This window comes from Sapajus apella, unplaced genomic scaffold (assembly GCF_009761245.1).
Source record: "Sapajus apella isolate SASKATOON/1434 unplaced genomic scaffold, GSC_monkey_1.0 scaffold170, whole genome shotgun sequence".
Taxonomy (NCBI): domain Eukaryota; kingdom Metazoa; phylum Chordata; class Mammalia; order Primates; family Cebidae; genus Sapajus; species Sapajus apella.
In genome coordinates, this window is record NW_022437110.1 from 1,572,472 (window position 1) to 1,584,823 (window position 12,352).

A 12,352-nucleotide genomic window follows, 5' to 3' on the forward strand; every position below is an offset into this window, starting at 1 on the left:
GGGGAGGGGAGGGGGAGGAGGGGAAGGAGAGGCAGGAGGGGGAGGGGGAGGGGAAGGAGGGGCAGGAAGGGGGAGCAGGGGCAGGAGGTGAGGGCCCTACCAGAGCAGACGCTGCTGGAGCCCCCCCTCTGCTCTGCTGAGGCAGCCAGCGGGCACATAGGTCTACACGTGGAACGCAGAGCCAGCCTCCGGCCTCAGTCCCCAGCCACAGGCTGAGGGCAGACAGGGCCTGTTTTCCAGTCGGGCTCTGATGATGCAGGTTTTCCACTCAGCAGGAGGCCGCTGTGGGGGCCCAGGCCCGTGTGAAGGGGAAGGAAGTGCCCGCCTGCTGGAGCCATTAACCCAACCTGACAGGCAGGCCCGCCTCCAGCCCAGCCCCCAGCTCCCGCCAGGACCGGCAGGCAACTCCGTGTTCTGGGGCCTCTGGACAAGCCAGGCAGCCTGGGCCCGTCCCGCGACCTCAGGCCTTGCGGAGCCCACCCTGCCCTTCCCTCCAGGGCTGCCAGGCAGCAGGCAGGAAGGAGAGCAGAGGGGAGGGGAGGGAGGGAGCCCTGATCAAGCTGAGAATGGACCTCCTGCCACACCAATGGCTGGCCAGGCGGGAGTGGCAGGGAAAAGGGGACAGGAAGCCAGAGGGCCCCCTGCCCAGGCCCCCACCCAGCTGCGCCATCAGGAATTCAGACAGCAGCTGCCAGGGAGGGCTCAGCCCTATCGAGGCCTCGGAGCCCCAGGCCTCCAAGTACCAGGTGTTTGGGGGTCTGCGCTGGAGAGGGGCTTATCAAGCTGAAGTCCCCACTGGGGAGAAGCCGAGGCTGCCGGTCACCTGCTCAGAAACAATGGCAGCCCAGGCATCTGAGCCAGGGTACCCTCTCCCAGCAGCCCAGGTGCCCGCCAGCACCCAGAGGCCAGGCCCCACGGCCAAAGCCCACGAGTGGGCCACACACCCTTCCTCAGGATAGGCCACGAGGCCCACCTCTCAGGGACTCTTAACACCGGACACTGACCCAGCTGGCTCTGTGGGGGGCACAGAGATGCCCATCCAAGACTCCAGGAATTCAAGCCGTGAATAGGCACAGGGCAGGGGCCATCTCTCCAACCCTGGTCATTTACCCAAGACCTGCCTAGGAGACATTAAACGGGACCAGACGCCATTACCCCCACCACCGAGCCATCACTCCAGCTAGACGGACGCAGGCTGGCACAGCACAGGGGCTGAGCCACGGGCTGCTCACTGGGGCCACTCAGAGCCACACAAGCCACCCAGGGGACCAGAGACCTCCCATTTTCGGAACCAGCCTGGGGCTCAGCACACTCTCCAGCTAAGACAGGAGAAGAACCCAGCGCTCCACCCAGCACCCTGGGCCAGCACTTAGGGCTCCAGGGAGGGGCTTAGGGAGGGCGCTGCTGACACAGGTGGCTCCCAGGGATGGGCATCTGGGGCCCCAGAAGGCGAAGGCGAGGGTCTCCCACACCACTGACTACTCCCTGCAGGGCAGCCCCAGACGTAGCCCTCAGAGAGACAAAGGCCGCCCAGCCCAGCAGCCCTGTCCCTCCCCTCCCCCACGCACACAGCCCCAGCCCCCTCCCCTTCCCCCAGCACAGAGTCCCCACCACCAACAACAAATCCTGCTCTGTGGCCACTTCCTGAACCTTCCAACCTCCGTGCAGCCATCCTGGCAGCTCCCGGGTCCTCTGGCCCAAGCCCCCTACAGGTTACTGCCCCCGTTTCAGGAACGTGTACTCCGGAAAGGCCTGGCCAGCAGGTCTGCCTGTCACCCAGGCCCCCACAGCCTGCTGCCTTGAGGAAGACAGTAATTACCCCACTGCGAAATATGACTTTTAATTTTCTCTTTATGGTCTAATTAAACAGATACTTTACTTGTATTTGGAAAATGTTTTTCTTCATTTGATTCAATTTAGCGCCAAGCACAGCCCACCCATCACGTGCCAGGGTTGTAGGGAGTCTCCCCTGTCCCGTACTTAAAAATCATGACTTTGTGGTTTATTTTGTTTCTGGGATCTCCGAGTTGCTTTAAGTAATCCTCCCATTTTCTCCTGGAGTCAGGCCCAGGGGACTTTACCGGGGACTCCCCACTCCCCATCACTGCCAGGAAAAAGCCCCCCAGCTCCCGAGCCAGCCAGCCACTGCCCACGGGAAAGAGCGGAAGCTGATCAAACCTCCCACCAGGTGAGGACACCCTGGGACAGTGAGGGGACCCTGCTCAAGTTCAGAGAAGCCGCGCCATCGGACCCCGAGACCTCAGCCACGCAAGCCCCTCCCTGAGTCCCCGTCACTGGTCTCCACAAAGGGAGTTCCAGCTCCCACTGGCAGGGCCGCTGGGAGGGCAACTAGGCTCGGAAGCCCCTCCCAATTGGCCCACAGTGAGGAGTACGAGTGTGGGCAGCCCAGCATGAGGGCCCCGGGGCCGTGGCCTCCATATCTTGCCCTCCCTTTCCTTCCCCAGCAAAGCGTGCTGGGCTGCAACCCCAAGCAGCCGCTGTTTCCGGAGCTGACAACAGGTCCAGGAAGGGACCCGTGGCCTCCCGGCCAGGCGGCAGCCCTCATGCGTCCTGCTGTCCAGGACATTTCTACGTCAGATGCAGCCTGTCAGGGCGGGGTATGAGAAGCAGGCTCGGTGCTCCTGTCTAGAAACTGGCTGGCCACCCCTGGCTGCCCGGGTGCCCCTCCTGCCCAGCTGGGCACCCTCTAAAGGCCCAGCCCCTCCCTGCTCCACCGGCCAGGACTCCAGGGTCCATTCCCATTCTATTGGTCTGTAGCTCTGAAGGCCTCCTATCCCCTTCCTCCTCTACGGGGAGGGGAGGGAGTGGGGACGCAGCCCAGTCCACCCAGCACTGGCCGGCACACCATCCCCAAGGCCCTGTGCCAGGCGCCAGCCCAGCTGGGCAGCTCGGGGCACAGACGAGCTCATTGAGACCCTTGTCCCCTCAATGGCCTCCCCTGTCCTCCACTGCATGCCAGGACTGGAGCCTAAGGTGTTAAGGGCCAGACAGGCGGCCGGGCGCGGTGGCTCACACCTGTAATCCCAGCACTCTGGGAGACCACGGCGGGTGGATCACAAGGTCAAGAGATGGAGACCAGCCTGGCCAACACGGTGAAATCCCGTCTCTACTAAAAACAGAAAAAATTAGCCGTGCACGGTGGCTCGCGCCTGTAATCCCAGCTACCCGGAGGCTGAGGCAGGGCAATCGCTTGGATCCGAAGGCGGAGGCTGCAGTGAGCTGAGATCATGCCACTGCACTCCAGACTGGGCGACACAGTGAGACTCCCTCTCAAAAAAAAGGCCGGACAGGCAAGGATGGCCCCAGCAGGGTGGCAGAGGGGCAGGCTCATCAGGACCCCGGACCCTCAGAGGGGTGCTCGGGATGCTGCAGGGGCTTGGGGGTCACCAGGACACTTCATCCAACTTGGTGCAGGCTGCAGCCACTGGGCCAGGTGAGGGGCCTGCGGACTCAGTTTCGAATCGGGCCCCTGCCTCCTGGTGGCTCCGGGCATCCCTGAGCAGAAACCCAGAAGCCCCTCCATGAGAGCGGCCACAGGGTTGCCCACATCACCAGTCCCTCCCACGAGGCTAACGGGGGTGCCCAGGACCCCAGGGCTGGAGCACAGCTCCACTCCAAACACAGCCCCCAGAGCACCCACGTCCTGTCACCAGCCTGCCTGTGACGGTCTCCACATGAGCTCCAGCCAGGCCCACCGCAGGCCTTTCGTGTGCCCACCCCTTGGAGACCCTCACCCTGTCTGTCTCCTGGGTTTAACTCAGAGGAAATGCCACCGCCCCAGGAGCTGCTCGGACGCTGGGACTACACCGGCCCTCCTCAGGGCCACAGCACTTTGCTTATGGAACACGGTGGCGAAGGAGAAGCCAGGGAGAGCCTGCTCTGTGGCTGCGAGCGAAGTCGCTCACACCCCATGCCCCCACTTCTTCTCCACCACGTGGGGTAGCGGCGGGCACACAGGGTCTCTGGTGGTTGCTGCCCACGCATCCCGGCTGCCCCGCTCCTCGGCCCGAGCCCTCCACACCCTCCACGTGGCACAGTAGGCACAGGGAAGAGTTCAGCCCTCCCACCTTCCACCCTCAGGCCCCTCCCCTCACAGGCCTCTGGGGCATCAACAGAGGGCGGGGACCCCATCCCCCACAAAGTGCAGTTCCTCCCACAGCTCCAAAAGCATCAGCCAGGAGGCTGGGCAGGACCAGGCCGAGCCTTCTCCCAATCAACCAATCACCTGGCAGGCAGGCTGGGTCCCTGGCACCAGCCCAAGACCCAACACCCAGACACACCCCTGCCAGGCACCCCAGGCCTCCCCGCACCTCCTAGGGGCCACCCGCCCGCAAAAGCAGCACCTGGCTCGCTGGCTGCCTTGAGTCTTTGACCCCTTTATGGACTGAGGCTCAGGAAGACTGGGACACCGGCCTCAGGAACCACTGCCATCGCTGCAGAGCTGGGATTCCAACCGAGACCCAGGTGACTTCGGGGCCCAGAGACACACCCTTGCCACGGCCCTGTTGGTCCCCATTTGGGGAGCCTCTGGGCTGATGGGGGAGCCCAGCCCCACCCTCAGGAGAAAAAGATGAAAAGCCAGGATTGGAAGATAAAGCTTAGAGCCAGGTCGCCTGATGCAGGTAAGTGTGGGGGAAGGGGAGGAGGGGCCCCAGGGATGAGAGCAGGAGGGGCTCTCAGCTGAGCTCAGGGCAGCCCCCACAGGCTAGGTCAGGCGGCTGGAGGCTGTGAGCTTGGTGGGGGCCACGTTGGCAACAGGGGAGAGTTCTGGAGTCCGCCAGGAGGCAGAGCTGGGCTGTGGCCGTGAACCTCGGCTATGAGCTAGGGAGGACAAGACATTTAGGAAGGGACGCCCAGAGGGCACCTGGCAAGGGCCAGCCAGAAGCACGCTCCACCGGAAACAGAGGCCGAAGCTCAGGCAGCACCCGTCACATGGGGTCAGAGGCCAGCGCAGGAGGGACACAGGACCGTCCTTCCCAGGCCTGATGCAGCACACTGAGCTGAGTGTCCTGGTACCGGGCCGGCGGGACATACATTCCCATCAGCCCCGGCCACCGGGCTGGGCCACCCACCGCTCCCCAGCTCCGCAGCCAAGGCCTGGGATGCTGCCAGGGATGGGACAGGCAGGCTGGGGGGTCTGCACAGGGCTTCCTCAGACAAGCGACAGAACAGGAACGAAGAGCTGGCAGGAGTCACCTCCAGTCAAAGCAGAGAGGTGGCAGGAGAAGCAGGGGCCCAGGAGCAGCCTCCAAGGAGAAACAGGACCCACCAGGCCACACAGAGCGGCAGGAGGGTTCCCGGCCTCCGACCCACGACAGAGGACTCCCTGCACACGGGGGCCACCTCGGAGCTTCGCAGGGAGGAGGGTCAGAGCCAGGCAGCTGGGCAGCTTCCCTTGCTGTTGAGCTGCATGGTACCAGCAGGCGGCACAGCAGTGGTTCTGGAGCTCTCAGGGGGCCATGAAGATGAGTCCCCCACCTGGATGAGCAGGAGACACGCAGGAGCTAAATGAGAATTGATCACTTTCCCCGTCAGGGTGATAATCAATTCCTTGCCAGTATTGACGCTTCAAATGTCACGCGGTCAACACCTCACATGACATGTCTGTCAGCAGCTGGAATGGATGCCCAAGCAGGGACCCTCTCCTTGAAGCAGGGAACTATCTTTTGTGGGGGAGGGGGATCGTCATCCTCCATGGGAACTGTCACTCTGAGGGGCAGAGAGCCGGAATCCAGCCCCAGCAGTCCCTGGGGTGACCACGAGCAAGTGGGGTGTGGGAGGAAAACCCTGGTCACTCAGTCATTCAACAAACACCTCCAGATGACCGGGGCCCCACGCCTGACCTGGCAGAGCTCCGTTTGTGGGGAACCAGGACTGGGGCTGGGGAGAGGGAAGGGGTCTGTGAGAACTTGGGGAGCTGCTCAAGATGGTGGGTGTGCATGGGGAGGGCAGGAGGCCTCAGATGTGGAAAAAGAGGGAGGCTCCAGCTTTGCCTGCCGAGTGGGAGGCACCAGGCTGCTGCCTCCCACAGGGACATCTCAGAGTTGGGGGCCCCTGAGAAGGGGCCCTGGAGGCCAGAGCGGGGACACTGCAGGGCTTCCCGCCCAGGGAGGCCAGGGGCTCTGGGGAGGAGGACAGCATCTGTGGCAGGGTAGAACAGGGAAATCCAGTAGAGAAAGGGCCCTGGAGCCCACGGGAGGCCAGGCCACAGGTACTGCTGCAGACCATGGGCGTCCTGAAGCAGTCAGCCCGGTGACGAGGCCTGAGGACCCCAGTGAGAGCAGGGCGCACAGTGTGGGGTGCACGGAGGAGCGGGGGCCATGACACACTCATTATGGAGCTTTCCCTCCACACCCAGGGCCAAACACCCTTCTCAAATTGAGAAAGACAATCCCCTGGGGCTCCAGCCTGGGCAGGAAGGGAACGTGCCCCCACACACCGCCAGCCGGGCACCAGGGCTCAGAAAGGGGGGGAAGGGCACAGTCTTATCCACGCCACACAGATGAGGTCCCCAGATGGGGGAACCATGGTCACCCTCACTGCCCAGACAAGGGAACTGAGGCAGGCTCAGGCAGATGAGAGCACACGGCAGCCAAGGACAGGCAGGCCTGGAACCTGGGCAACCCGCCGGCCAGCTGGGCTCCAGCAGCCCCAGGCACAGGTCCCAAACTTAGCAAACAGCAGCAGCTGCCACCAAGGTGAGAGTGCACCCCTTCCAGGCACTTCTGTGCACCTGTGTGCTGGCCACAAAGACAGCCCCATGTCACAGAGCAGGAAACAGTGGCCAAGAGCTCTCAGGAACCTGCTCAAGGGCCCGGCAGGGTCTGAGTGCAGGCGGGACTGTGTCTTCACAGGCCAGCTAAAGAGCAGCACGTTCCGCTGGGCGCGTGGCTCACACTTGTAATCCCAGCACTTTGGGAGGCTGAGGCAGGCAGATGCAGATCACGAGGTCAAAAGTTTGAGACCAGCCTGGCCAACATAGTGAAACCCCGTCTCTACTAAAACACAAAAAATTAGCTGGGCATGGTGGTGCATGCCTGTAATCCCAGCTATTTGGGAGGCTTAGGCAAAAGAATCGCTTGAACCTGGGAAGCAGAGGTTGCAGTGAGCCAGGTTCATGCCAATGCACTCCAGCCTGGGTAACAGAGCGAGACTATTTCAAAAAAAAAAAAAAAAGCAACACATTCAAGGGGACCCCGGCAGGCTAGCCCTGGACCCTCTAGCCTCCGTCTACAACTGAGACAGGCAGGGAGCCCAGAGGCAAGGGCCTCTGGCAGCCGGGCTGGGTTCAGCAAGCCTCCCCACTTCTCTGGGCCTCTGAAGATCCAAGCTTGAGACAGACAGATGTTAGTGAAATTCTCTGTAAACTGTAAACTAGCCTCAGGGAGCTCATCTCTCCCCTAAAAATACCAAATGGAGCCCTGGGGAAAACCCTAGAACACCAACCCTAAACCCCCCTTGCCACGTTGGCCTTAGAGAGCAGAGGCCAGGGCCCCCGGACAGTGCACGGGACTCTGGGGAGCACACTGGGGTCCCCCTGGCCACCCCACAGAGATTTCCCTCCAAACCCAAACACAGAAGCAGCTATGTCTGTACATCTGGGCCCAGAAGGCCAGGCCAGGGCTGCAGGCTGCAATGCTGCTGGGAAGCTGAGGACAGCCAAGGCCTGCACAGGGAACAGGACAGTGACACCCATGAGGCCCCAGGGTTGCAGGCACAGCACCCCCCCATACCCTGTGGGGAGGATGGGGCCTTCTCTCCTGGGGGCATAGCACCCTGCAGGCAGGACAGCACTTCAGAACAGACCCCAGGTGACAGAGAGACAACAAGGCAGAAGAAGGGAGCCCAGAGCGGAACATAGCCCTGGCTGAGCCCAGCCCGGGACCCTGGTGTGCTGGGGCCAGCGCCAGCCAGGGAAGGGGGAGCCCCAGCTGGCACTGAAGAGGAGTTTCCAGTGTCAAAGGCCAAGCTCAGGGGAGGCCGCAGATGGGTGGTCTGGGGCTCACTTGATGACCTGTCTGCCAAAGAGACCACCAAGACACCCCCCAGATGAGGAACTTCAAATCTGCTGGGGAATAGTATGGCCTGCAGCCCTCTCCACTAGGACCCCTGGCCTGCCCACGACTGGGAGCCCCCTCCCCTCCACAAGTGCACACCAGGACCATGGCCCCGGGGCCAGGCAGTGTCAGCAGACCAAGCCCACTCCAAGAGTGGGCAGACCAGCTCAGTCACTAATGCCCCTCCTATCTCTGGTCCGTTTCCCTAACGGGCAGCAAGATGGGCCTTTAGCTCTGGCTGGCCCTCTCCAAGGGGCCCTCAAGGGTCTCCTGCTTCCTTTTAAAGTAGATACAGGCCACGGGGGCAGAGAGTGTGGCCAAGGCTGCCCAGAGCAGCGGCAGGGCGGGTCCAGCCCCACCCCAGGACAGGCCCACAAGCCCCTGGCCCGGGCCAGAGAGAGAGACTGAAGCACTCCCATCCTCACCAAGACTCCCGAGGGCCCAGGAAGGGTGCCCAGGACAGAAAGCACACTGGTACCCTGCCACACCCTGCCCTGCCCCAGACAGGGAAGTCAGGGTCTCAGCTAGCTCCAACCCCCACTGCCCTCCTTGGAGAGCTATATTTAGATTCAATGGGGATTATGTGGACTTCCCAGGAACTCTTTCATAAAGGCTGAAGGTCGGGCAGCGGGCTTCCTCTGGAGACCCCCACTGGCCCCCAGCCTTTGCGAACTTCCAGCATGCATTGTTCCTGGAACAATGGCCCCTGCTCCCTGGAAGCCAGGCAGGCCTACTGGCTGGAAATCCAGGAGAACCGCTCCTCTGCAAACACTTGCCCCTGAGGCTGGAGCCGGGGGAACCGGAGGCCCAGACTCCATTCCCCACGGAAGCCTCTGCCTCAGTCTGTTGCAGGAGGTGTGGGACAACAGTTCTTATCCTGGAGCCTGGGAGAGGAGCAGGCAGGGACCCCCCAGCTGCTGGGGATGGCCTACCCTTTCACCCGGCAGGCCCTGCGGCCCCAGATGTGTAATTTTCAGACACCTGGCTGGCAGCCCAGGTGCCCCAAGGGCCGCAGTGCACCAGCTAACCTCTCCCTGCTGGCAGAACAGGAGCTGTCCCGCCCTGGGTGGAGTCCCCGCCATCCGCTCTCTCCCCTCCCCCTCCCACACAAACCTGCATTCCAGCTGTGGGACATCTGGGCTGAGGGAGGAGCGCCAGCCCAGGCCCCTCCCATCCGAGGCAGCAGGCCCCCTCTGGATGAGCTGCCCGAGCTCACACACTGTGTTACAGACCGGGAAATGGAGGCCCGCAGAGGGGAAGGCCTGGCTGAAAACTCTCCGTGAAGCCCGCAGCAAGGAAGGAGTGGAACACTGCTTCCCTCCAAGCCCCAAGGTCTACCCAAGTTCAGTGTGGCCTTGCCCAGAGGGGTCGGCCTAAGGAAGTGTCACTTACCCGGAGGGTGGTCCCGGGCCCGCTGACCAGCTTCCACGCCTGTCGCTTGAGCTCCACGAGCTTCGTGTGGCAGTGGCGGCACCAGCCGCCTCCGCCGGCCGAGTGGCCCTGGTCTGCGCTGGCCCCGGCGCCCTCGGGCGCAGGACGGCTGCCGCATGGGTCCTGGTCGGGCCCGGCGGGCAGCCTCTTGCGGGGGGACACCTCTGAAGGCGCTCGGGCCGGGCCGCCCTCGGCCACCTGCAGGGTGTGGGGGCGGAAGCGGACAGTGAGCCTGGGACGTCCTGCGGTCCAGACCCCAGCGCGAACTGCCCCAGAGTGACGCTCTCGCCGAAGTTAGGAGCGCTGGGCGCGACCCTGGCGCTCACCCGCTCCCTCCATCCCCGGAGGTTCCGGCTGCCAGTCCGCTACCCGCAGCAGGAGGCCCGGCCACCAGTGACGCCGCGCACCCCGCGAGTATCTTTGCAATCCCCCGACCCGCCTCCCTCTCCAGGCCCGGCCACGCGTACCGCGGGCTGCGCCGCGCACAGAGGGACGCCGCGGCCGACCATGGCCAGGGCGCGGGAAGAGCCCGGCGGGCGCTCCGGGCCGCGCTGGTTCTCCGGGGGCGCCGCGGCTAAGTGATCCGGCCCCGAGGCGCCCCCATGGCCCGGCCCAGCCGCTCGGAAGTTCGCGGAGCCTGAGAGTGGCGCGGAGCGCTCGGTGGCCGCGGCGGGCGAGCTCGGCAGGCGAGGGCGGGGCCGGGGCGGGGCCGGCGCTCCCTGGGCTGGCGGCTGGGGGCGGGAGCCCAGGGAGTGCCCCGCCCTTGTCCCCTGCAGGGTGGTGCGTGGGGGGTGAGGTCCCCGCTTCCCCGCGCCGCCCCTCGTACTCCGAGGACTCCAACCTGTTAGGTGAGTCCCTTCCCCGGGGAGGGGCGCTGGGGCTGGCGAGGCGCCAGTTGCGCGCGCGCATGCGCCTCCCGCCCCTCTCCCGGGACACCCGGGCTGCGCGTCTCCCAGGAGGAGCCGGCGCCCCTCCCTCAACCCGCGGGAAAACTGAGGCTGCAGAGGGGACGCCCTTGCCCAAGTCCCACTGCGAAGTGGGACGAGGAAGGGGTGGGGCACCGGCCCCCAGACTCCCAGGCGCCTTTCCAGCAAGCCCAGTGTACTCTGCGTGTCGTGGGCCACTTTGGGTCTAACGGTCATGCGTGGGTGAGTGTCGCCGCGGTGTGCGCCTCGGCGAGTCTGCGAACGGCACGTGTCTGCAGCCGCGCGTGTGCCCGCAAGTGGGTGTGCGCGCCGTGCCGCCCGGGAAGAGGGAGGCCCTGCGGGCGTGCGCGGGACCTGTTGTCAGCAGGCCTGGCAGATGGGAACTCAGCTCCGGAATTAATTGCCTGTTTGTCTCCGGCTGGGAGGTCGCCCTCCTTCCCTGGCGACTAGTTGCTCCGGCCCTAGCGGGCCCCAAATGTTGCCGGCATCTGCGGCCGCAGGCGGCTCCGGGGCCAGGCTCCGGGTCAGCCCCAAAGCCTGGGTCCAGCCGGGCGGGCGCGGCGGGCGGGCTCCCCGTGACGCGCGCGCCACCTGCCGGCCGCCGAGCACACGGCTCCGAGACTGGGGAGACCCGGCGCCGGGCGTCCCAGGCCTGGAGGCGCACTCTGAAACTCCGAAGGTTGAGATCCCGGCGGAGACCCGGACGCGCGACTGCGGCGCCTACCGTGAGGCCTTCGCGCACTCAAGACGCCAAACTGACCCTTTCCGCTTTGCCCACCCCCTTTGACTTGGATAAGCCTCCCCGCCCACGCATGCATTACCCAGAAAGTGGGGTGGGTGATCCCCTGCCGGCTTTCCGGGTCGCTGATGACCTTAGGGGCTCGAAAACGCAAGGGGGTGTGGAATAAAGTGGCAGAGGCTCTCCACTCTTTCAGCGATCCGTAAGCCTGCAGCCCCTTTCCACCTTGCCTGGGGCCCCGGAAGCGCTTCCCCTACCCATCTCATCGTAGTCTGGAGAAAGAAAACGGGCGTCAGCCCATATCCGTATCTGGGTACCCAGGACAACACCCCCATCCCACCCCGCACTGCCGGCAGACAGCCCCGACCCCGCCGCTCCACCGCTCTGGGACACACACCCTCTATATCCCGTCTCCCCACCCACACACGCGACCCAGAGATCAAAGCGATCGGGAGCCCGGGTCCTGCGCCCATGGCCAGCCACACCCGCAACTTCAGCGCTTCCACTACCGCGGCGCTTTGGGAAGCGTAAGCTCACATCCCATATTCGCAGAACGCGGGGTGCACGATGGGGCTGGAGTCACCTCGCGGGCTCAGCAACTGTCAGGAGCCCCTGACCCCCTACTTCGCCCATCCTAGCGAGGCGCAGGGTGAGCCCGGGAGTCCCCGCGCTGCGCTCTCCGCCCTAGCCACAGCCTCCAAGGGAGAGGGAGACGCGGACAACGCTAACGGGGGAAAGTGCGGCAGCGAGTCCCAGCCCGAGCTGCGGGAGGCGGCTCCGGACCTGCCGTCTCCTTCCGGGCACCGCACCCCCGGTCGCGCGAGCCGCGCCGCAAAGTCGCGGGACGCCGCCTCCGCCGCCCGCCCACCCGCCAGCCCTCACCTTGCCTCGCCGCCGCAGGAGGTGGCTGGTGAAGCCCAGGATGATCTCCGAGTCCAGGCAGAGCGCCCCCATCTCCAGCAGGCTGGGAGCCTTGCGGGGCGCGCCGCGGGGCGGCTCGGGCGGCCCGGGCAGCGCCATGGAGGAGCGGAGCGGCCCCGAGCGCCTCCCGCCGCCGCCGCCGCCCCGCCCGCGCGCTCACTGGCCGCGCGCCCGCCGTCGTCGCCGCCGCCGCGCCCCGCACCGCGCAGGGCCGCCTGCCAGACCCCCGGTCCTCCGCCGCCCGCGCCCCCGAGCCC

General features: G+C 65.0%; 1 protein-coding gene across 4 annotated transcripts in view; it reads right to left on the reverse strand.

Moving 5' to 3' along the window:
- The window catches only part of KIF26A (kinesin family member 26A), a 40,361-nt gene extending 30,188 nt beyond the window's left edge, over positions 1-10,173 (reverse strand). For 3 of the 4 annotated variants that reach the window (XM_032267664.1, XM_032267663.1, XM_032267662.1), the window contains exons 1-2: positions 9,977-10,173; positions 9,471-9,707 (exon numbers count right to left, since the gene is read on the reverse strand). In XM_032267664.1, coding sequence (XP_032123555.1) covers positions 9,471-9,707; positions 9,977-10,018 — 279 coding nt within the window. In that variant the 5' untranslated portion in view covers positions 10,019-10,173. Of the gene's footprint in view, positions 1-100; positions 531-9,470; positions 9,708-9,976 lie in introns of those variants that run through there. The other variant, XM_032267666.1, reaches the window with a different exon arrangement.
- Positions 10,174-12,352: the final 2,179 nt, after the last annotated feature.